Source organism: Protopterus annectens, chromosome 9.part0 (genome assembly GCF_019279795.1).
Source record: "Protopterus annectens isolate FY-2018-M chromosome 9.part0, PAN1.0, whole genome shotgun sequence".
NCBI classification, from domain to species: Eukaryota; Metazoa; Chordata; order Ceratodontiformes; family Protopteridae; genus Protopterus; species Protopterus annectens.
Window position 1 is genome coordinate 440,443,018 of NC_056743.1, and position 26,144 is coordinate 440,469,161.

General features: G+C 44.0%; 1 protein-coding gene across 3 annotated transcripts in view; it reads left to right on the plus strand.

The window, feature by feature from the left end:
- VDAC3 (voltage dependent anion channel 3) overlaps positions 1-26,144 on the plus strand; it is a 1,015,607-nt gene that overhangs the window by 816,609 nt on the left and 172,854 nt on the right. For all 3 annotated transcript variants that reach the window (XM_044082980.1, XM_044082982.1, XM_044082981.1), the window contains one exon: positions 15,989-16,046. In XM_044082980.1, coding sequence (XP_043938915.1) covers positions 15,989-16,046 — 58 coding nt within the window. The remainder of the gene's footprint in view (positions 1-15,988; positions 16,047-26,144) is intronic.

Consider the following 26,144-nt stretch of genomic DNA (forward strand, 5'->3'; position numbering starts at 1 on the left):
GTGCTCCACAGACCTCAAGGATGCGTACTACCACATACTAATGGACAGGCGCTCCAGGAGGTTTCTCCGCTTCCGGCTGGGAGCCAGTCACTACCAGTTCCGGGTCCTTCCCTTTGGTCTCACCACAGCCCCCAGGGTGTTCACCAAAGTATTAGCAGTGGTAGCGGCCCACCTGAGGCTTCAGGGGGTGCAGGTCTTTCCTTACCTGGACGACTGGCTTCTCACCGCCCCAACAAGGCATCTACTATTATTGGCGCGAGACTCCTTTCTCCATCTTGCTCCCCGTCTGGGCATCACAATAAATACAGAGAAGTCCAACCTAGCACCTACGCAGTTCATAGATTTTATGTGCCAGGTTAGACACGAGACAATTAAGAGCCTTCCTCACTGCGGACAGAATTCAGAATCTGCAGCTCCAGGTGCGGGCCATTCTCCACTCCAGCTCAGTTCCGGCGGAGTTGGTCCTGAGGGCTCTGGGGTCCATGGCAGCAGCGATAGCGCTTCTTCCTCTCGCCAGGTTCAATATGCGCATCCTTCAATGGACACTCCTAGTTCAATGGTCGTATCTTGCTCTTCCTATGCATCATCCCATTGCGATCAGCAAGGTTTGCAAGCGGTCCCTCCTGTGGTGGCTTCACTCTCCAGATCTCCACGGAGGCCGCCCCTTTTGTGCTTCTCCCCCTCTCGCCACGGTGACCACGGACGCCTCCCGCCTCGGGTGGGGGGGGGGCATTTTGCAGGCCGGACGGTCCAAGGCACGTGGAACGATTCTGAGACCTTACTGCATATCAACGTTGTAGAGATGAGGGCAGTGCTCTTAGCGTTGCTAGCACTTCAGGCCTTTCTTCCTTTGGGAACAATTGCGATTCAGTCGGACAACATGTCTGTTGTCTGGTATATCAACAAGCAGAGAGGAACCAGGTCTTACCCTCTTTGTCGGGAAGCCATGAGAGTGTGGGAATGGGCAATCTCCACCAACCGCTTTCTCATAGCAACGCATATTCCGGGTCGGTCCAACATCCTTGGACACCCGGTCTCCCTTATGCTTACCCCCCCTTACCTCTGATGCTCCAAGTTCTTCAGAAAGCCTCTCGGTTGGGGTGCAGAATGATTCTCATTGCCCCATTTTGGCCTCGACAGATCTGGTTCCCTTTCCTAAGGTCTCACTCAGTGAATCCTCCTTGGATTCTAGATCCCATTCCGGATCTGATATCTCATCCATCCCATCTATCAATCCCGAATCTGGACAACCTGAAGCTGACTGCTTGGCTGCTCCAGTTCCACTCCTGATCAGCACTCCCGGTATTTCGTCCCCAGTTAAGGCCATCCTGGTGGCGGCTCATAAGCCATCCACCAGGAAAGTTTACCGCAGCAAGTGGAAACGGTTCTCCTTGTGGGCGGAGCGGCAAGGTCTAAACCCCTTCACAGTTCCCCTTCCTCTGGTGCTTGACTTCTTAACCACTCTTTTTAATGATGGTGCCAGCAGTTCCACGGTCAAAGTACAACTTGCGGCAATTTCTCATTATCATATTGGTCACGACTCCAGTCCTCTGATGTCTGCCAAATTGTGTAAGATTTTCCTGAAAGGTACTTTTCTTCTCAGGCCCCCTGTGAAGCAAGTAGTTCCTCCTTGGGACCTTTCTTTAGTCCTTCAGGCCTTGACCGCTCCCCCCTTCGAACCGGCGGTGACAGTAGATCTGAAATTTTTATCTTTCAAGACTGCCTTTTTAGTAGCCATTACCTCGGCCAAGAGAGTTTCAGAACTTCAAGCCTTATCGGCCAAGCCTCCTTACTTGGTCTTTCATCCGGACCGTGTATACCTCAGGACCAACCCGTCCTTTCTTCCTAAGGTAGCTTCTGAAGCAAATATTAATCAATCCATTAACCTACCTGTTTTCTTTCCGAAATACCAAAACAAGGGTGAATACAAGCTTCATTCATTGTTCACAGGCAACTTAGATTTTATCTAAACAGGACAGCTGGTCATAGGCAATCCGACCAGTTGTTTATTTCCTTTGCTAAATTTAATTTGGGCAAGCCAATCTCTAAAGTCTCCTTATCACGCTGGATTTCGCAGTGCATCTTATTGGCTTATCAAGCTTCTGGAAGGCCCGCACCGGAGGGAGTACATGCCCATTCAACCCGGTCAGTCTCTACCTCGGCGGCCTTTAAGGCTAGGATTCCTCTGGATGATATTTGTTCAGCAGCCACTTGGGCTTCATCTCATACCTTTATTTCCCACTACAAGTTGGATATTACATCTAGGGGTAGAGCATCCTTTGGCTCCGCGGTGCTCCGGAATATCCTTCCATGATGGCTGCCCAAGATTTAGGTAGCTGGGGACTCTGTCCCACAGGTTGCAGACAAATGAATCTCCTACTTCAGATTTAGAAGTTATGTACTTACCATAACATTCCATCTGAGTAGGTGTATTCATTTGTCTGCAACCAGCCCGCCCTCCTATCCCCCTGGCCTTTTCAGTTTCCTGCATATTATGTGTTACCCTTTTTAGGGTTTTCATGCTGTTGGCAAACTCGATCTGAGGTCATGTAGGGAGAGCAGGGCATTATGGGTGAGGGGAGGTGCTGAGAGCTCGGATCCATAGCTGGAAAACCATGCCGGTTCGGATCCGATATCGGATCCATAACCCACAGGTTGCAGACAAATGAATACACCTACTCAGATGGAACGTTATGGTAAGTACATAACTTCTAATTCCGCTCCACAAAGGAGGTGCCACAAAAATGACCCTGGTAACTATCGTCCCATAAGCCTGACTATCCTGGTCTGCAAGGCTATGGAGTGCATCATCATGGAACTCATTAACAAAGACATTGGAAACCTCCAAACACTTGACCTGACCCAGTTCGGCTTTAAGGGCAGATCATGCCTCCTAAACCTGGTTGACTTCTTCGAGAAAGTCACCAAGGCCATAGATGAGGGAAAGGTGGTTCACACAGCCTACCTTGATCTCACCAAGGCATTCAACACCATTCCTCACTCGTGTTTTATAGAAAAACTCACCAGCCTGAACATAAACCCCTACGTCACAAGATGGGTTGCCAACTGGCTTACAGACAGAACTCTCTCATTAAGAATAGCGGGCTCCAGGTCCGACTCTAAACCAGTCACAAGTAGTGTCCCGCAAGGCTCTGTTCTGGGACCCCTACTGTTCGGCATACATTTCTCAGAAGTACAGGCAAAAACAAGAGGACTATGGCTAACCAAGTTCGCCAGTGACTGCAACCTGGGAGCCATAATTGACTCTCCTGCTGACACAGACATCATTCAAAAAGGCATTACTGAGACAGACACCTGATGTCAAAGTCATGGCCTCATGCTAAATGCCAGAAAACACAGTCATCCCATTTGGGAAAAACAAAACACCTGCGAGTTACCACATAGGCGGCAGCCCCCTTAATACAGAAGAGGTAATAAGAGATCTGGGGACCCAGGTAGATGGTAATCTCTCCTTTGACAATCATATTGCCAAAGTAGTTAGGAAATCCTTCTATGTGGCCCATCTAATTACTAAGGGGTTCGCATCTAGAAATAGAGGTTATAGTGCCCCACTACTCGTCACTCATCAGACCCATTATAGAGTACAATGCCCCATTTCGGATGTACCTCACAAGACACTTCCAGCAACTGGAAAGACCACAAAAGCACCTCACCAAGAGGATTAACTGGCCTCAAACATATGTCGTATGCAGCCCGACTGAAAAAACTCCGGCTGTACTCCGTGGCATATCGCTTACTCAGAGGTGATCTCTGCCAGACTTACAAAGCCATGTCCAACTCAGAATTGATGGACATGCTCCACCTAAAGAAATTCAAGTCACTGCGAGCCATGCGCTCTAGTGAGCTAAACCTCGCCACAACAATAAATAGAACATGGTGGAGGGATAGATTCCTGTCAGAGACTCCCCATGCTTTGGAACAAAATTCCTAACTACATTAGGCAGAGCCCCTCACTAACACTCTTCAAGAGAAGCCTTGACGAGTGGATGGGTAATGGAAAATACACACCTGGGATCACTTCATTGGCTCTGCTTGACAGAGGCTCAGTTAATTAATCAATGGGGTGGCGAAAGCCGACACACTCTGGCTAGGCTTATAAATGCCCCCGGGCAGATAGCCTAGTACCTACCTTTGATTGTTCCCCTCTGCGCTTTTTTAAATAAATTACTAGAGATTTAGTTCAGCTACTGTAGGAGAAAAACATTTACAAAGCTACTGAGTCTCTCTTCAGAATTGTATCTGGTCGGGAAACGTCATTTTCAGCAGGTCATACTGTTAATATTTCTACTGTCTGCACAAGTCTTGAGGTTTACACTTCTAATAGAATTGTTGTCATATCCTAGGTGATAGATACTCTATTCATAGCTTCTGTCCTCTGAGGTGCACATAGTTGTAGATTTGCTTTAGTCATTGTATTGCCTGTGGGCCTGTGGGGGGGGGGGGCTGCCATGGGGATTTAGGCTGCCTACTTGGATCTAACACAGATAAGCTTTAGAATAGTTTTATTAAGAGTGTGGAATAGAATTCTAATTAAATAATTGGCTTCAGTGTCACTGTGTTGTTGCAGCAAGGAGAAGCTCTTTTATTATGTTACCCATTTTGGAAGTCATTTTCAGTAAACTTTCTGAAAATATGGGCTTAAATTCATTAAGAAATTGACTCCCTTTGCAAATATGATGAGGTATTGCTGGTTTTCAAGCTGGCTTTGGAGAGGAGCATTCTTCTGGTGTTAGCTGTCAACAATATTTCATTCTGAAATTTGCTGAAAAAGTTAACAAAGCAATTACGTGGGTCTGTTTTAACCACTTTGGTGTATGACTGTCTGCTCCACATTCATCTTCCTTCCCTACTGTGGAAGAAGTGGGGATTCTGAGATGTAGGCAGTAAGATTTGTCTGTAATTCCCTGCTTCTCCTGTGCATACATAACAGTGCATCAGAAGAGGGTGTGCAGTGGGCTTTGGGGAAATCACTAGCTCGCATGCGATATAGTCCCACAGAAGCTCTATTCTTAAATCCTGTATGTATGACCATTAAGTGTCTTGTCTCCACTAGAGATAATAATAATGTAATAAAGGGGGTTGCTTCCAGAACCCAGTTCTCAATCCTTGGGGGCCATTGCGAGGCAAGCAAACACTGTCCTAGTCATTTTTTTCTCACCTTTACTAGCACCTCTCCCAAGATGCTGTTTAAATCTGGTCACTGGTGGCAAAAGTAAATACCCCAACACCTCACCAGTGGTATCCACTACCAACATTTGTTGACACTGTATTGATGAGTAAGTATAAAACATTGTTACTTAACCTAACATGCAGATGAGTTTGTGGTAGGTCAAAATTGGTTCATTATTTAGATCTAGTATTAGCACTGGTTTGTACAAGACCAGGCTGGTGCACACATATTTTTACTGTGTTCTCCCTCTAACCATCAAGTGGATGTAACAAGGGCTCTTCTGGACCACATATTTGTGGTAAGTGCAGCAGGGAGCCCTGCAATTTCATACTGAATCCACATATGCTGTGGCCTGATAGCAATAAACTGTATACTTTTTCCTATTTCTTCCAAAATGTTTTTCCACACATCTTATGCTCCTGTATTGTTTGCATAGTACATCAATCTATGTTTGAAGGTGTATAATTTTTATTGTACACCTTTATTAAATTATCACTTAAGATGCATGCAGGCATAACTTTAATAGGAAAGAATCATGTTAACATTCTCTAGTTACATACACTATACATTACATGTATGTTTAATTTCTGTGACAGATGTCATTCAGTCCAATATTACATAAGTTATTACATTTTTGCATACCCTTTAACCTCACTCCTTCTGAACTTTATTCTGCATGTATTGTTTGTCTATTTATTGTCATTTGTTAACCGGGTTGGTCCAACTGAGCCAAAGGCCCATTTTCAGTGGAGACCCGAGGAGAAAAGCTCCAATTACAATTACAGACATGTCAAAAAAAGTAATTCATACAAATACTAAACATTACAACAGTAATATTAATGAGAAACATTTACATAAAATAAAATCAACAAAGACATTATATTTATATATAAATTTCAAAAAATCCAATACAATAGCAGCAGGATAATCCCAGAGTAGGAATCTTTACAAAAACCTGATTATAGATATACTGTAAAGAAGAGCAGGAAACAAAGGCAGATAAAGAGAGAGAAAAACCTAGAGTAATCAAGAGTAGCATTTAGGAATAAATCTGAGATCAGGTCGGAGCTTGGCATGGGCAGGACCAGGCCTTAAGAAGGTAGTGTTTGAGTTGTAGTTTGAAATGGAACTTATGGGGGATGCTTCTTATTTGAAGTGGAAGGGAGTTCCAGGTGTGAGCTAGAGTATTTATATAGGGACTTAATGATATTTTTTGACGGTTTGTAAATGGCAAGAAGATGTTTGCCAGATGTACGAAGTTGACATCGGAGGTTATATAGAGATAAAATATTAGAGATGGAGGGACAGGAAGTAGAATTATAAAGAACCGACTGTGTGATATGCAGTTGAGAAAGAAACAATTGTTTAGGGAATTCAGGGCATTGTAATGATTTAAGGGCAAGGCAGTGGTGGGATTTGTAAGCGAGATGAGGCAAATCTAGCTATTTTATTGTATGTTTGCTCTAGTTTAGAGAGAAGTGAAGACTAAAGGTTAGTAAAAACTGGAGCTTGCATACAAGAGACAGGGTAATAGAAGAGACAGGGCCAGGGAGGGTTTGGTGGAGGGTGAAAGCAGTCTCTGGATACGGTACAGAAGACCATGTTTGTGGTGTTTTTTTTTGTTTTTTTTTTAATGCAATGATGGATATGTATGTCGAATATTAATTCGTCAATTATAACACCAAGTAATTTAGCATGGGGTTCTGTTCTGATAAATGGTATTGTTGAGGGAAGTAATAGAGAAAAGTGATTTGTGTGTTGCCAGTGTTTTAAGAAGGAAAAGTAGTTTGTTTTTTTTTTTTTTGGATTTAGAATTAATTGATTATCAGTGAGCCAGGTTTCGATGGATGTAAAAGTGTCTTGGGTAAGAGCAAGGAGTTCTGGGATGCTGTGGTCAGTGGTAATAAGGGTTGAGTCGTCACCATATTGTAAAAGTCTGGAGAGGTTGGTAGCAGAGCATAAACTGTTAGTAAAAATATTGAACAAGAGAGGACCCAATCTAGAACCTTGAGGGACACCGGTGTTAACAGGAAGAAACAGGGAGGTGACAGTTTTCCAGCGTATAGATTGTTTTCTATTAGATAAGTAGCTAGAAAACCAGCTTAAAGAGGGGGTGGAGAGCTGAAGGTCAGAGAGTTTAGTTATCAGTTTAGAGTGAGCAACAGTATCACATGCTTTGGAGAGGTCGAGGAATAAGCAGGAAGCTTGTTAGGTAGCTGTGTGTGTACACTTTTCTAATATTTTGGAAAGGGGGGATAGAATAGCAATGCGCCGATAGTTGGATGGCTCGGTGGAGTTTCCTCTTCTGTGAAGAGGATCGTGTAGAAGGATTTCCATACATATGGGACAAGAGATTCAGTAATAGAACGATTAATAAGGATAGCAACAGGGTAAGCGGTAACATTGACAGCAATTTTAAGAAGGTAAGAAGGTAGATTTTCAACAGAGGGGAGAGCAGGGCTTAGGTTTATTTAGTTGGGATTTGATGAAGGCAATGGGAACTGGTTGTAGGGAGAATGTATTGGGAGGAAGGAGGACTGGGATGTAAAGGTAGAGAGGAGACAGTAGAGCTATTTGGATTGTTTCATTAAAATAATTATTTAAAAGAGCAGCAGTCACTGAGGCAATATTGAGAGAACTGGTTGGGGATAAGAGGATTACCACCATGGAGGAGGATATTATTTATGGTGGCCCAAATTTTTTTAAGGTTATGTGGGCTACTTTGGTTAGAGGCAAAGAATATTTTTTTGTCTCTGGTAACTAGTTTTTTGCACCTATTTCTAAGTTCCTTATAGCTTTGGAGTAAGGGAGGAGTTTTATTTCTGGACCAAGTTTTCCAGGCAGCATTCCTCAGATGCATGATAGAGCTCATTTGTTTAGTTAACCAGGGAGCACATTTTGATTTTACCCTGATTTTCCTGGAAGGTGCCATGGAATTTAGTACATCTAGAAGTAGAGTATTGAAAGAGGGTACAGCATCATTAAGGGGGAGTTTAAGTAAGGACCAGTTTATGTTTCACAAAGTGGAGAGGAAATTGACTGGATTGAAGTGAGTCAGATCACGACATTCTCTGTAAAGGTGTTCTTTGGGAGGGTGTTGGGAGTGTCTATGGATATAAATAGGGGAATGGTCTCTTAGAGAGTTGGGGAGAATGCCGGGGTTATGGTAGCGACAAGGGTCAGAAGTAAGGATCTAGTATATTATAGATCTTGAAGTAGAGCTTCTGTTGTGCCTGGTAGGGGAAGATATTAGTTGGTGGAAGCCATACAGATTGAGACTATGAGAAGGAGATGAGGAAGAGAGTGGTCCAGTTTATATTTGTTGCCAGTTAATAATGGTTTTGTAAGGAACGTTTAGGGTGAGCCAAGAGAAAGTTTTCAAGGATAGGGATGTTGTCCCCTGGGGGGATGTAGATGGATACAATGGCAAATGTTTTATAGGGGTTAAGGTGACAGTTTACTATTAGTATTTCAGCAGGAGCAAAGCTAGGTATGGAAAGTGAGAGTGGGGAGAGAGAAAGTTCCCAAAATTCCATTTATTTCTGTTGAATTTGCACCTTCCTGATGTTCATCGTGCATACAGCTGCAGTCATTACAGATGGGTTCTCCTGCCGTCAGGCGGGTCCTCGGTCGGACGAATTCCAAAGTCTAGGTCCGGCGTCAGTTTTTTGTCTCTTTCTTTCCTGACGTCAGTGCGACAGGGGTATATAAGAAACAGCCGACGCCATTTTCTCCAGTCTTTTTTTGCCGCGCGGTGCCCGAAGCAGAAGCAGTTCGCAAGTGCCGGTCGGCCAGCTCCTGAAATTACGAAAATTTGGAAACCGAAGTCTTCTTTAAAGCTAAGTACCCCGTTGGGGAAACTTTTCTTGGCTCAGACCGATGTCAGACAAAGTTAACAATTGTATTTCTTGTGGGAAGCAAATACCGCATAAGGATTTCCATTCCTTCTGTATACCTTGTTTAGGCCCAGACCACGACGTCTCTGGCTGTCGCTTTTGTGCTACTTTCAATAAACGCACTATTAAGCGTCGGGCGGAGTTCGCCCAACACTTTTTTGGTAAAGCTTTTAACTATAAAATGTCGGAGACTCTGACTCCTGTTTTGTCCAAAAAACGCAAGGACAAGGACCGACACGCGAGATCTGCGGCCTCCACCAACACCACACCAAAACCAACTACACGTGGTCCGGTTCTCAGCGAGGCACCTACACAGCCCCTTACTACCGACGACGCTTCTCTGGCAGTGTCCTCTGTAACCGAGGCCGCAGGTTCCTCGGCCCACACCCTGACTACAGCTACCGAAGCCACTGTTAGTGTTGAGCCTCATAATGTGGACAGGTCTACCTCCACCCATGGTGTCTTCAGACCTTCCTCTTCCTTTTCTATCAAGGCCTTTACTAAGTCTAAATCAGCCATGCACTCCAAGAGGCCTGTTGCACAGGGCCCATCTCCAGGCCCCATGCCTAAAAAGCAGATGCTTAAAATGGCTGAGGATTTAATTACTCTTATCAGGGGTTCCCAACCCCCACCGGACAAGAGACCCAGAGTCGAGGAAGAATCACCCTCTTCTGACCAGGGCTCCATTATTTCAGAACATTCTGATGAGGAGGAACATCCATACTCCCCTTTTGAAGATTCTGATGCAGAGGAGTCCATTCCTTCTGTATCGCCCCCAGAGGATTTCTCATTCGGGGAAACCTTGCATACCTTGAGGGACACTTCCATTGGGAAGGCCAAGATTTTTCAGATTCCAAGAAAAGGCTTAGGGAATTTCTTTTGCTACCTCAGCACAGACCTCTGGCGATACCTCCTGTCTTGGACATACTTGATGATGTTTACTCGGAGGCCTGCCTTAATCCAGATTCCCTGCCTCCAGCCACAGTCAAGCCTGATAGGTACTACAGAGTTCCTAACTCGCACCAATTTCTTTACAAAAGCCATACTGCTGACCCAGAAACCATTTCTCAGGGCCCCAAGGGAATGAAGGCCTCTACTGCTAAGAATCCATTACCTTCCGAGAGAGACTAGATCCTTAGAAAGGTGGGGGAAAAAAGGTATATACCTCGGCCACCCTAGCCATGAGGGCCTTAAACTGTCAGTTCCATATACTTAAATATCAACAGTTTCTGTTATCACAATTAAAAAATAAAATGTCACAACCTGAACAACCAGATTTGAAGGAGTTGCAGGATATGATGCATAGTGCAGAACAAGTGGGTAAGCACACCTTACAATGTGGTTATGATGCTCTAGAGGCCTCAAGTAGAGCTGCTGTTACAGAATCAGTCATACGTAGACATGCCTGGCTTAGGGAACAAACCTTGCCTGATCATGTCAAAGCTAAATTACTAGATGCTCCTCTACAAAAGGATGTAGTATTTGGTACTAATGCTGAGGATATACTAAGGAAAATGGAAGAAAAAGCTAAATCTATGCAAACTGTTAAAGCCTTTCTACAGGTACAACCACCACGTTTTAGTAGAAATTGGCCTTCAAAAAATTGGTCCTTTCCAGCCACGGACAGGCCCCAAAGAGGTAGATACAGGCGCACAAGGGGCAGAGGACAATCTCAAGGATCGTATAGAGGCAGACAATGGCAATCTCCAACACCAAGAGGTGGCGAAGATAGCTCACAGCAATACAGGAAACAAACCCAATGACTTTCCCCTTTGCATGCCAAGCAAGGCTCAAGTGGCAGCACCCTTAGGAGGAAAGCTTGCATTATTTTCAAAAAATTGGCATATTGTCACATAAGACAAATGGATCCTGGACATTATGAACAGAGGCTACAGATTTCATTTTCACATCCTTCCAAAAATGAGAGGCATGCCGAATCTGCCACACAGTCAAAGGGCAGAGGCTCAAATACAAATTTCTAAGCTCATGGACATGAAAGCTATTCAAGAGGTACCTACTCACGAACAAGGTCAAGGTTTTTATTCCAGACTATTCCTGGTACCAAGGAAGGGAACCGATTGGAGACCCATTTTGGACTTATCCATCCTAAACACATTTCTACTTGTACCAAAATTCAAGATGCTCACCTTACAGCAGCTTCTTCCCATGCTGGGCAAGGAGTCTTGGCTGGTAACACTGGACCTCAAGGAGGCATTGCCTGCATGTCCCAATCAGACATAGCTGCAGAAGATACCTCAGATTTCTTGCAGGTTCAATCCACTATCAATTCTCTGCATTGCCCTTTGGCTTATCTACTGTGCCCAGAGTATTCACGAAATGCCTGGCATCAGTAATTGCCTACTGCAGACTTCAAGGGATACAAATGTACCCTTATTTGCACGACTGCTTGATCCAAGCGGACAGCAAACACATACTTCTGGAACATCTGGCTTATGTAACGCGGTTATTGAATTCTCTGGGATACACAGTCAAAGAGAAATCCAGGCTAACACCATCTCAGAAAATAATTTTCCTGGGTGCCAACTTGGACACAAACACCCAGATGGCCTATCTTACGCCAGAAAAACAGGGGCAACTAACTCAATGCTTCAAGATACTAGCAAATTGTACTAGGCTAACTGCAAGGAAAATCCTGCAGGCTCTTTTGATTCATGGCATCTTGCATTCTTCTAATCCCATGTGCAGAGTTGCATATGAGGAAACTTCAGTGGTACCTAAAAAACCTATGGTCTCAACACAGCCACAGTTTGGAAACAATAATACCACTAATTCCATGTTTGCAAAAGGAATTTCTATGGTGGGCTCAAGCATGCCAAACAAACACAGGTCTACCATTCTGCAAGCCTCAAGCAAATCAAGTCATCACAACAGACACCGCAGACTACGCCTGGGGGGGCGCACATGACAGACCGGTGCATTCAGGGCAAATGGTCCCAAAAGGAAAAGCACCTTCACATCAATCAAAAGGAGATGCTAGCAGTGATAAATGCTATTACAGCTTTCAAAGACCTTCTGCATCCAGGGCAATTATTGATAAGAACAGACAACACCACAGTAATGTGGTACATAAACAAGGAGGAACACATTCATACCCCCTTTGCAGGCTGGCCATGTCACTTTGGAACATGGCTCTGGAGTTGCAAATCGAGCTTCAAGCAGAGAACTTGCCAGGCATGGAAAACACGCTGGCAGACAATCTAAGCAGAAATATGACAGACCCACACGAATGGAAGTTGCATCCTCAAGTGTTTACAGAGATAATCCAAGCGTGGGGAAGGCCAGACATAGATCTCTTTGCCTCCCACAAAAATCAATTGACAAAATTCTGCTTAAGGACATTTCATCCAAAGGCCTGGAGAGTGGACGCACTTTCTTTCAGTTGGACAGCACGGACAGTTTACGCCTTCCCACCTCTTCCTCTACTGCCCAAGGTGCTTTTGAAAGCAAGAGCAGACAGACCAAAGATGATACTGATTGCTCCAGACTGGCCAAGACAACACTGGTACCCACTCCTGAGGAGCCTAACGCATTCTCCTCCATGGACCCTACCTTTAATGCCTCTTCTTCTGACTCAGCACAGCTACAAAACTCTTCAGTCAGCTGAAAACACTCAATCTGGCCGCATGGAAGATTCTTTAACATCACAACAGACCCTACTGTCCAAGGAGGTGCAGGATGTCATTTTGGAGGCCAGAAGGCCATCTACTAGAAAAGCTTACTCCGCAAAATGGAAACGGTTTTGCGCTTGGAATGAGAAAAAGGGCCAGGACCCTAGAAAACTGAATTTGCCTCAAATATTACAGTATCTAGCTGAGCAGCTGAACAGTGGACTTTCATTCTCCTCCATCAAAATTCATGCCTCAGCCATTTCTGCAGAATACAACACTGATCCACCTTTATTCTCTCACCCACTCTTAAGACAGTTCCTCAGAGGGGCTAAGAATATAAGACCGCCAAATAAACAACCAATCCCAGCTTTGGGATCTTAATTACATTCTAGAAGAATTAACCTTGCCTCCTTTTGAGCCAGCTGCCTCAACAGATTTGCAATATTTGTCCTGGAAAACAGCTTTCCTTCTGGCTATTACCTCAGCTTGTAGGGTCTCGGAACTACAAGCCCTCATGGCTGTGCAGCCCTTTATCATCTTCCATCAGGACAGGGTTTCCTTATGAACCAACCCGTCATTTATGCCTAAGGTAGTATCCAGGGTAGCTTTAAATCAGGCCATACACTTACCTACCTTTTACCCCAACCCTCAAAACAAAGGGGAAAGGCTGCTACATTCCTTAGACATCCATAGACAGCTGCGTTACTATTTGGACAGAACAAAGCCTTTCAGGAAATCAGAACAACTCTTTGTGTTCTATGCTGTAGGAGCTCAAGGGAAGCCAATTTCCAAACAGACAATTTCAAAATGGATAGGCCACTGCATATGTTTTTGTTGCTCTTTTCATGGTAAATCTGTACCTACAGGCATCGGATCCCACTCCACAAGGGCCACAGCTACCTCTGCAGCCTTCCTCAGAGGAGTTCCTACCAAAGATATTTTGGAGGCAGCCACTTGGAGTTTTGTGCATACCTTCACTAAACACTACCATCTACCTTTATACTCCAAAACTAGAGCAGGCTTTGCCACTGCTGTGTTGCAGGGCATTCTGGCTCCTCCCAGTTCCACCTAGTGCCTACCACCCTGTGCGTAGCTTTGGGATTCTACCCATCTGTAATGACTGCAGCTGTATGCACGATGAACATAGTACAGTTTTGTACCTACCATAAATGTAGATGTTAGAGTGCTAGTACAGCTGCAGTCCAGGTTTCCCTCCCTCCCTCCCCTCTTGATACAGGCCTAGTGGCTAACACCTCCTCATACAACCTGATTGGGTTATCCTTTTATAGTGTATTTGCTTGCAACTACTGTTTTTTGATTATATTGCATTGCATTATTATATATAAATCATGTATTGCCTTCCTTCTGGGGCACCTGACATCTGGGGCAAGAAAGACTGAAGAAAATGGCGTCTGCTGTTTCTTATATACCCCTGTCGCACTGACGTCAGGAAAGAAGGCGACAACAACCGACGCCGGACATAGACTTTGAAATTCGGCCGACCGAGGACCCGCCTGACGGCAGGAGAACCCATCTGTAATGACTGCAGCTGTATTAGCACTCGAACATCTACATTTATGGTAGGTACAAAACTGTACTTTTTAAGTATCCCATTCCAGTTTTTTCTCTTTTACAGTCTTCATTACTTCAAATGCAGATTGCTCTAGATTTTGATATCCTTTTTCTAGTAATTGCTTTTTTGGCAGCCAGTAGAATTAAACTTAAGGTCTTAATATGTCTGGATAGTTCAGATCCGGTGTCCCAGCTTAGAAGAATCATTTCCTGGGTTACAGCCATTTGCTTCCCCCAGTATTTCTGACAGTATTCTGGAGGGAATTTTTAAAATCTGCCAAATCACTGCACTCCCAAAAATATGTTCCCAATTACCTTTTTCTTCTGCAGCACAACTCCAACATTTGCAATCTACCTGAGGAAAAATTCTTTGAAGTCTGCTTGGGGTATAAAAAGATCTATGCAAACACTTCAAAACAAAAATTGAAGGTATACAGTTGTTCAGCACGTTGAGGTGTTAGGGTGTATCATGGAATGTGTTTTTTCTTTCTACATTGCACTGAATATTTTTCAGCCATTCAGAGCTTGGCATCAACTTCATAAATGCATAAGAATGCAACAGTAACCTTTTCAAATTAAATGTTGCATCATTCTTAAGTTAGACAAGTTAGTTTCTGAAAATACTTTGTAAGTTACAGGTTGAGTATGATTGCATAGCATGGGAACACTGTTTATAATGGTGTAAACTGTGTAGATTCAACCATGTTTCAAATTTAAATTTCTTCTCGGGTCAGAGTTTAATTAATGCAGTTACTTCACTACGCATTTAAACTCTTTAGAACTAGACGGTCACTTGCTGGGGTACCTTCTGTGTGGAGTCTGCATGTCCTTCCTGTGATCGCGTGGGTTTCCTCCGGGTGCTCCAGTTTCCTCCCACATCCCAAAGACATGCTGTAGGGTGGATTGGACACACTAAATTGGCCATAGGCATGAGTGCGTGTGTGTGCCTTCTGTGGAAGGTTGGGTGCCGGGCTGGCAACTCAATACTGTAAATCTCCACTGCCAAGAGTGGACAGTGATCTGCTATGGCGACCTCTAAAAGCCGAAAAAAGAACTAGACTGTCACTCATTTTTGTGTCTCATTACTTGAGTGAAAAAGAGTCTGAAATGCTAATTGTGGTTGTGGGAAAAGGGTTTCAAAAATAACCAGAACTGGTAGGCCACCGTAAACGGACAAATGTCCTTTCGTGAGTGTGCAGTGATTTTTAAGAGTTGTATATGGGTATATCCATTTACAAGAGTGTTGTGAGGAGCTTTGGTCAGAAGGAAAAAGCATTTTGCATGCTTAACTTCAGATGCTACTTTTGCATTCAAATTCTTGCAATACAAAATTCAAATTGAGCACGTCTGTATTTACTGTTCTACTGTAATGTTGATTTAAGTGTAAAATTCTGTATTCCCTTAAGATGTATAGAATATCAGATGATTAACTTTGTACTTGACCAGGATTTTAATTTCCTTTGAAATCGTGATCTTTTTTGTTCTCTTTTGTAGCACTGGAAATGGAACTTGGCTGTGGCAGTCTGCTTGTTGACTGTAGTCTGCCAACCAGCATGCTGTTTTTTCAGCTACCGTATTCAAACCAATAGTTCTGTAGTCGCCATGAATTGTCCTTTAAATTGTGCATGCTTTATTTTTATTTTGTTTTACCTATTTGCATAGAAGTTATTGGCTACCCCCCCTCTTTTTTTTTTCTTTAGGCCAAAGTGAACAATGCAAGTTTGATTGGAATTGGCTACACCCAGCGTCTAAGGCCTGGTAAGTATTTATTTGAGTTTGTGAGGAACTTTATGGTGCTGACTTATTTCTTAAACAGTATCCATATATAAGCATGCAATTTCTATTTCATTTTAAGTTCATAATTACGTGGACAAAAGGAAAATGAATTTGGAGAATTTTCCAAATCTGACCTTGGAGAATGTGCTGTATTACTTTGTTCCACAAATGTCAGACCTTGTTTGAAGACTGAATTAATCTGTACGTTTTTAAAAAGGGTTGCATGACTAGAGAGTACTTGCCTTTGACAGCATCAGATATCATTATTCAATCTTCATTTATCCTTTACCTTTGGGTTACGGTTCCGATCCTTGGAACCGGTTCGGCCATTACATAGCTTGCTCCAACCAAAAACTCTCGAGCCAAGACTCTACCGACAATGCCCCTCTCCAATATTGCCCCAGATCTTGTTTGCAGCTGTTGTTGCAAAATGTGTCAGCCGTTATCTCTCGCAGCTAAGTGAAAATTTCACTTAAAACGTATAAACCAAAGTGAAAATTTATTATATATTTCAACTTTAGTATAACTTTAATTTCACATGTTCTTCGTGTTTCACTGTTGCAGTCATCACATTTGGGTTATCTGCTTGCAGTAGCCCTCAGTCAGCCTGATTAACAAAGTCTTGGGTCCTGCATTGGATGCTGTCTCGTCTTCCATGGTGTCAGGTAGTCAGGGGTGTAAAGCATGCAGCCGACGCCATTACATGAGTCTTTCTTGCCGTGCGGTGCCCGAAGCAGAAGCAGTTCGCAAATGCCGGTCGACTGACTCCTGAAATTTTCGTTTGAGTTTCAGAACCAAAGTCTTCAACTAAGCTAAGTACCCCGTTGGGGAAACTTTTTCTTGCTGTAAACCAATGTCAGTAAAAGTCAGTAATTGTATTTCTTGTGGAAAGCAAATACCTCATAAAGATTTTCATTCGTACTGCATTCCTTGCCTAGGCCCTGACCACGACATACCTCGCTGTCAGTTGTCTGCCTTATTTAAACAAACTATTCTTCTGTTTACGCTTCTAAATATTTTGGTACTCTTGTTCAATTGTCCAGATATGGCTTTGGTAAGCCACCCGACTACCGACATTTCGAAAAAATGCAGAGATAAAGACAGAGACAGACCGCATAGGTCCAAAGTTGCCAACGACGCTTCTCCTAAGCTAGTTGCCAGTTTGCCGGTACTCAGTGAGGCACTTACGCAGCCCCTGATACCTGCTACTTCAGATTCGCAGGCTTCTACTGAGACCCATTCGGAGTCCGGTATGCCGTGAGATGCTTCAACTGTGGAACCTGCGGATGTCTCTACCTTGGATGGGTCCGGAGCCGCTGTACTGGCACCGGCTTCTGAATGTGTATTCAGGCCTACTGACTTGCATATTAAACCAACGCCATCTCTTCTACTTCAAGGCCTAAAACTCGATCCATGCCTAGAAAGCAGATGCCCAGACCGCATGGTCAGGCCTCTTTGCCTAAAAAACAAATGATAAGAATGGCTGAAGACCTTATTACAATTAGAGGAAGCCAACCCCCCCCCCCCCCCCAGACCTAGGACTGACTTTGCTTATGATTCTTCTGATCAGGATTCTGAAATTTCTGTTTCCTCTGAAGACCAGGATTTACCCTTATCTACATAAGAGGATTCTGATGCAGAGGATTCTATTCCCTCTGCTTCCCCTCCTGAGGATTTCTCTTTTGGTGAAACCTTGCATACTCTTAGGGAGCATTTACGCTGGGAAAGCCTGGATTACTCTGACTCTAAAAAGAGGCTTTGGGATTTCTTACTCCTGCCCCAACACAGGCCTTTAGCTATCCCCCCTGTACTGGACTTTGTTGATGATGCCTTTTCGGAATCTAGCTTGGCCCCTGACTCTCTATCTCCTGCTCTCAGAAAACCTGATAGATATTACAGGGTTCCTGACTGTCACCAGTTCCTATTTAAAAATCCTACTGTGGATCCCGAGACCATTTCACAGGGACCCAAGGGCATAAAGGCTACTACTGCTAAAAAAACTACCCTCTCTGATAGAGATTCCAGTGTGCTGGATATATGGGATAAGAAGAACCTTGGCCATTAGGGCCTTAAACTGCCAGTTTCATATGTTAAAGTATCAGCAGCATATTACTGAATTGCTTAAACAAAAAATTATGTTGATTTTGGACTGTGCTGAAAATAAAGATTTACAGGATTTAATGCATTCTGCTGAACAAGTTGGAAAACATACTTTGCCATGTGGTTTTGATTCACTAGAGACATCTTGCAGAGCTTTTGTCACTGAGTTTGTACTTTGAAGGCATGCTTGGCTTAAGGAACAGTCTTTGCCAGATCATGTTATAGCTAAATTGCTGGATGCTCCCAGAAACCAAGACCGCCTGTTTGGCAACAAAGAAGTAGTACTTAAAAAGATGGAGGAAAAAGCTAAATCTATGCAAACTGTTAAAGATTTCCTGCAAGTACAGCCTCCCAAATTTAGTAGGCATTGGCCCTCTAAAAATTGATCCTTTCCTGCCTCTTCCAGGCCTTGTCAGTCCAAACCCAGATCCAGCAGAACACCCAGGCCTCAATCCCAAGGTACTCACAGGGCTAAGCAGTGGGGGGCTCCCACTTCCAAAGCAGGGAGTGGTAAGACTCCCCCATATGGCAAACTGTCTCAGTGACTTAACTTTAAATCTTCCAAGCCCTGCACATCTGACTGTTCCCTTAGGGGAAAGATTGTCTGGCAGGCAAAAAATTGGGAACTCATTACCCACGACAAATGAGTTTTAAATAGTTTCCCAAGGATACAGATTCCACTTTCACTCCTTACCAACGCCATACACGGTTGGCCAGACCTACCCCCAAATCAGTGAGCAGAGGCTCAAAAGCAAATTCTCGCTCTCTTAAGCATCAGGGCTATTCAGCCTGTTCCAGAAGAGGAAAGGGGGCAAGGTTTCTACTCGAGACTTTTTCTGGTGCCCAGAAAAGACAACTCCTGGCGTCCTATACTGGACCTCCTCTATCCTAAACACATTTTTGGTGATTCCAAAATTCAAGATGCTAACTCTCCACCAGCTGCTTCCTATGCTAGGCAAGGATGCCTGGTTGGCAACACTGGATTTAAAGGAAGCCTACCTGTACATCCCAATAAGGGAATCCTGCAGAAGATACCTACACTTCAAAGCAGGCTACATGCACTATCAGTTCTTAGCACTGCCCTTTGGCTTATCTACTGCACCCAGGGTATTCTCAAAGTGCCTAGCTCCAGTCATTGCATTTTGCAGGCAAATAAATATCCAAATATATCCATACTTGGACAATTGCCTAATTCAGGCAGAAAGCCAGGACAATACTATTGAATCATCTGGCGTTTGTACAGAAATTGTTAACTTCTCTGGGGTACACCATAAACGAAAAGAAATCACATCTTGTACCCTGCCAACAAATTGTATTCCTGGGAGCAAGCTTGAACACAACTTCCCAGATGTTTTTTCTCATGCCAGAAAAACAAGTTCATTTGACAACCTACTTCAAACTACTAGCCACAAAGACTATCTGCAAGGAAAATACTGCAAGCCCTGGGGTTCATGGCCTCCTGCATTCTACTAATTCCATATGCAAGACTGTATATGAGGAAACTACAATGGTATCTAAAAAGCATATGGCGTCAACATTCTCAGGATCTAGAAGCAATGATTCCTATCATTCCTTGTCTACAGATGGAGTTCCTTTGGTGGTCAGAAGCCTGTCACCAAAACAAGGGACTGCCATTCACTCTACCCCCTGCTGCCCAAACCCTAACAGACACATCAGACTATGCATTGGGGGCTCACTTGGCAGGGAAGTGCATTCAGGGCAAATGGAACCCAAATCAAATGCACCTGCACATCAATCAAAAAGAAATGTTAGCTGTACAGAATGCTCTGACAGCCTTCGAGGACCACATCCTTCCAGGACAATTAATGGTAAAGACTGACAACACCACTGTTATGTGGTACATAAACAAGCAGGGGGGAACCCACTCATACCCTCTCTGCAGACTAGCCATGGCTCTGTGGAACATAGCCTTGAGCTACCAAGTGCACGTACAGGCTCAATTCCTGCTAGGAAAGCTAAACTCACTGGCAGACGACCTAAGCAGAAATCTCATGAACCCACACAAGTGGAAACTGGAACCAAGGATATTCAACAATGTTTAGAAGCAAATGGAGGAAAATACCAATTGGAAAAATTCTTTACAAGGACTCCCCGCAAACAAGCTTGGAAAGTGGATGCCCTGTCCTTCACCTGGAAAAACCTTTCAGTTTATGCCTCTCCCCCCCCCCCCCCCCCCGTGTCTCCTCTGCAAGGTACTACTAAAATCAAACAGGACAAACCAAGGGCGATACTGATTGCACCAGACTGGCCATGCCAACACTGGTACCCCCTTCTACGCAGTGTCACTGCTGGCACCATGGCACCTGCCTCAGACCCCTGCCCTGCTGTCCCAGCAGGAAGGCCAGATTCTGCACCCACAGTTTCAAACCCTGAACCTGGCAGCCTGGCTAATTACCTAATCTCTCAGTTACCATCCCTCAGTAAGCAAGTGTTGGATGTCATTCTGGAGGCAAGGAGGCCTAGTACTAGAAAATCCTATGCTGAAAAATGGAAAAGATTCTGTTCCTGGAACCAAGCTCAGGGAATGGGCACAGCAGCGCCCAATTTACCTCAAATTCTTCAATACTTAACTGAAATGCTGCACAAGGGCCTCTCTTTTTCTTCCATCAAAGTTCATGCCTCAGCCATTTCAGCTCATTACAACACAGAACCACACCTCTTCTCTCATCCACTGCTGAAACAGTTCCTCAGAGGGGCCAAAAACTTAAGACCCCCCTAGGAGAGCCTTTACTCCAGCCTGGGACCTTAACTTCGTATTGGAAAAACTCACTCTACCTCCTTTTGAGCAAATGCAGAGTTGAAGTTCCTTTCTTGGAAAACGGCCTTCCTTTTAACCATCACTTCAGCAAGAAGGGTGTCTGAATTACAAGCCCTCATGGCAGTGAAGCCTTTCATCATTTTTCATGTGGACAGGGTGTCCCTCAGGACCAATCCCTCCATGCCCAAGGTGGTATCCAGTGTGGCCCTTAATCAGTCCATTCATCTGCCAACCTTCTTTTCTAATACACAGAACAAAGGGGCGTGAATACCACACTCCTTAGATGTGCACAGACAACTTGGATTTTATTTGGGCAGGACTAAACCTCTCAGGAAATTTGAACAACTGCTGGTTGCATGTGTTGCAGGGGCAGAGGGGAAGGCCATTTCAAAGCAAACCATTTCAAAATGGATAGGCCCTTGCATTCATTTCTGCTATAAGCACCAAGGAAAACATACCCTGGCTTTGCCACTGTTTTGCAGGGCCTTGTATATAGCTGGTCCTAATGCTATCCAAATACCTCCTCCCATCCTTAGCTTTGGGAATCTACCCAAATGTGATGACTGCAACAGTGAAACCTGAAGAACATAGTACAGTTGTTTACACTTACCATAAATGTAGATGTTCAGGTATATTCACTGTTGCAGTCCTAGTTACCCTCCCTCCAGCCCCGACTATACCTCTGTTCTTACTTACTATGTTTAAAGCTTTTTGGTGTATTTGCTTTTTTGTTGGTGGTGTAACCTTATATATATATAAAATTGCTTCCCATTATGGGGGCACCTGACATCTAGGGCAAGAAAAACTGATGTAATAGCGTCGGCTGCATGCTTTATACCCCTGACTACCTGATGTCATGGAAGATGAGACCGTAACCAATACAGGATCCAAGACTTTGTTAATCAGGCTGACTTGTGGGCTACTGCAAGCATATAACCCAAATGTGATGACTGCAACAGTGAATACACTCTAACATCTACATTTATGGTAAGTGTACACAACTGTACTTTTCCTTCTTTCTTAGAGATATATATATATATATATATATATATATATATATGTATGTGTGTATATAATTTGTTATCCTTTCTACCCACGTTTCTGTCGAGTGAGTGTGTTTTTATTTTTACCAGCTGGTAATTTCCCAATACCATTGTTGGTAGTGTCTTTCCCTCTCTTTATACCTCTTTAGGTATCTTAGCCTGCCATTGTTGGTAGTTTTCTTCCCTTCTTTCCTTTGTGTGTGTGTGTGTGTGTGTGTGTGTGTGTATTCACCTGTTAACACTTTGTTCTTTGTTGGATAACCTGTCAACATGGCCAAGAAACCAAAAGGCACTACAGAGTTTAAGTAGCTCCAGGATTGCAGTTGGAAGATGCCCAGTTCCGATGGGCATTCTTCCTTTGTCTGTGTAGACCAACCTCATCTTTCCCAAGACTCAGTCTGCCAGGCTTTCAGTATCTGTGCCTTGACTGAACGTAAAAATAAATTAATCCTAAAAGGGCTGATTAAGTCCTTTTTTGAGGAAGCCTTATCCAAGACAGGCTCGTCCCCCTCAAAGTGTGATTCCGGAACTAAAAAAGGCCACTCAGTACTGAACATCTCCTTCGGTTCCCCTGGCAGAAAGCATAAACCTTCCACTCCTATTGCTTCCAAGGAGCCGAAGGCTAAGGTCCACTGTGCACATTTTTGTGCTTTCCCTTTGTATGCTCACAGGATAAGTGATCAGAAAGACATGAATTTTGCAGTCAAAATGACTGTACCACAGATGACTGATAGAAAGTAATTGATGGTGCTACCCAAAAACTACATGCCCAAGTACAGTGACAAGCAAGTTCAGTAATTCCATGACTTGAAAGCACAGGCACAGTGGACAGTAATGTGCTAATGCATTGCAATTCCTCAACATAACGTTTTTGATAAGCAAGACCACGGTGGCTATAAGCATCCTGAAGCTAACTCTTGTCTCTAGGGTAAGAATAGACGGGTGTGTCTTTAAACAACCCTGTGCAGCAGGTAGAGCAGAGCCTAAAGTGATGACCTGCAGCACTTGGGTAGTCTAGTACATCAGAGGAACATTCCTGAGTACTGTCCTCAGTAGAGCATCATTTTGGTGCTACTATATTTTCTTCTGTGTACTGGAGGAAGTCTTTGAAGTATTCCTTCTCCCAGTACAGTGATAACTCAATACAGTTATGGTAGCCCAGCAGTGTCTTGAATAGGAATAGGAGCCCCTCCACACACACATACTACCAAACACTAGTTTACCTTCTTGGTAGCACTGAGATTGCAATGCCATAAATGGACCAAAACAATATTGGAATATTGGAGTTTCTGGTTCTGACATGCAGGACTGCCATGAATGTGTTTTCCCCAGTCCTTGTAAGTAATTCTTCAAGTGCGTCCAGTACCAGTTAATTTAGGATATTGAATGCATTCAGAATATCCACCTATGGATGTCCTTCATGGATGCATCTGCAGTCATAACAGCTGTCATCCGGTCATCTCTGTTGGACTCGGGTATAAAGGCATCAGCCGACGCCATCTTCGCTCTTCCTTCAACCGTCAACCCGGCCCGACGTTTTTTTGCAGTTTCAGTTTCCAGTTTTTGCTTACAACATTATTACATTATGAACCTCGAACCACACTTCACTCAAAAAAAAAAAAAAAAAAAAAGCCGAAACCGCGTGGTCCGGTCGTTTCGGCACGCCACGCTTAAGCAAACCAAACGTGTCTCGTTTCGCCGAAAAACCGAAAAATCTAAACTGATCACAGCGAATCTATCTCTATCTGAGGCCCTGCTACAATTCTTGAATCGGCCTCTGAAACGCTACCCACTGACGTATCAGACACCATTCTCCAGCAGCCATGTCCATAAATCAGTGCCTGTTAAACCACCCTCAACCAGGCCCTCTTCTAGTTCTCAAATGCTCACCTTGGCAGAAGATTTGATTTCTTTAATTAGAGGATCTCAACAGACAGGGCCTCTCAGCCCCCAGATAAGATGAGCCAGTGTCCTCTGATGATTCTGCAGATGAATCAGACATTACTGACCAGCCAGAGGCCCTTTCTCTAATTTTGAGGATTCTGATGCTGAAGAATCCATTCCAGCTGCCTCCTCCAGAAGAATTCTCCTTAATGGCAGCAACAAGAATTCCAGATTCCGAAAAAGACTTAGAACCTTTCTGCACCTTCCACAGCACAGGCCCTTAGCTATACCTCCTGTTCTTTCTGGTAGAGATGACTTTTAATGATGTCTGCTCTGCTCCAGACTCATCCCCCAGCCCCTGCCAAACCAGATAGATTTTGCCTGACACTCATCACCACCTTTACAAGGCCCCCTTGCAGACCCAGAAACAATATCCCAGGGTCCCAGGCAGTTGTCAGCGACCATAGCTAAAAACCCTACTCCTTCTGAAAGGGAAGCAAGGGCATTAGACAGATGGGGTAAAAAAGTATACACTTCAGCTACTCTCTCAGCTAGAGCTTTAAACTGCCAGTTTCACATGATACAATACCAAGAGTTTATGCTTGATCAGCCAACTAAAAAATTAACCACTGATGGAGCTCTTGACAAGAAATATGTATTAGAAATGGTAAACAACATACAACAGGTTAGTAACCATTCCTTAAAATGTGGCTATGATGCACTGGAGGCTATTTTAGATCAGCCATGACTGGCACAGTGATAAGAAGGCATGCATGGCTAAAGGAGCAAGCTCTACCAGATCATGTTAAAGCAAAATTGTTAGATGCTCCTATGGATAAGACAAGTTTGTTTGGTGCACCTGCCCAGCAGGTTATGAAGAAAATGGAAGAAAAGGCAAAATCAGTTCAAACTGTTAAAGATTTCCTGCAGGTTCAACCCCCAAGGTTTAGCAGGAACTGGCCTGCCAAGAATTGGTCCTTTCCTGACTCCACAAGATTTCAAAGGGGCAGGAATAGACGCTCCAGAGGCAGAAACCAAACCAGAGGAAGTGCCTACAGTGGCAAGGTAACAACAGAGGCACAGCCACTGCCACTACTTCAACACAGCCACAGTGACTTACTAAAACCGCCTACCAGGGAGCAAATAGCAGCCCCACTAGGCGGAAGGTTAACTTTATTTGCAAAGAACTGGCACCACATAACAAAAGACAAGTGGATTCTGCAAATTATACATCAAGGTTACCGATTCCACTTCCACACTATACCATTCAAAGAGGAATGCCAAATCTACCTCCAAATCAAAAACAGAAGCTTTACAACAGATAATGGAGTTAGCAAACATGAGAGCTGTGGAAAAGTGCCTGCAGCAGAGCAAGGAAAGGGGTTCTACTCCAGACTGTTCCTAGTTCCAAGAAAGGAAAACCTGTCCACCTTGAATACATACATCATTGTCCCAAAATTCAAAATGCTGACCCTACAGCAACTTTGGCTGGTAACTCTAGATCTCAAGGAGGCATACCGCACGTCCCTATTCGACCAATCTGCAGAAGATACCTCAGATTTCTTGCAGGATCAGAGCACTATCAATTCTCAGCATTGCCTTTGGCAAAATGCCTGGCATCAGTAATCATATTGCAGACTGCAGGGAATTCATATTTACCCATACCTGGCAAGGGGACAACAAAAGCAAGTTGACAACAGATTTGAAGCACTGGGATACACAGTCAATCTACAAAAGTCAAGACTGATACCATCCCAAACAAGGACATTCTTGGAGCGGAATTGGACACAGTGAGACAAATGGCATTCCTAACTACAGAAAGTCCCTAACAAAGCTGAACAAATTAGGTCCCATTTGCCAGACTACATAATTTATGGTCCCAACACAGACACAGCCCAGAAATCCCACTAATTCCATGCTTAAACAACAGATGCTCAGACCTTCAGGGGGGGGGGGGCCATGATGAACAAATGGCAAAAGGATTGTGGACTCAGGATCAACTGCACACCTGCACATCAAAAAAAAAGAAAATGCTGGCTAACTGGGCTATCCCAAAGTTCAGACATCTCAAAAAGAGGGGCAGCTGTTTGATAAGGACAGACAACACCCACAGTACATGGGTCAATCAACAAACAGGAGGCACTCATTCACCCCCTATGCAGAATGACTCTGGAACTGTGGGACCCTGGGCTCGGCTACAACATCCAGCTGCAAGCAATATTATTTGAAGGAAAAGAAAAAACTCTAGACATCTTAAGCAGGACCACATCAGAT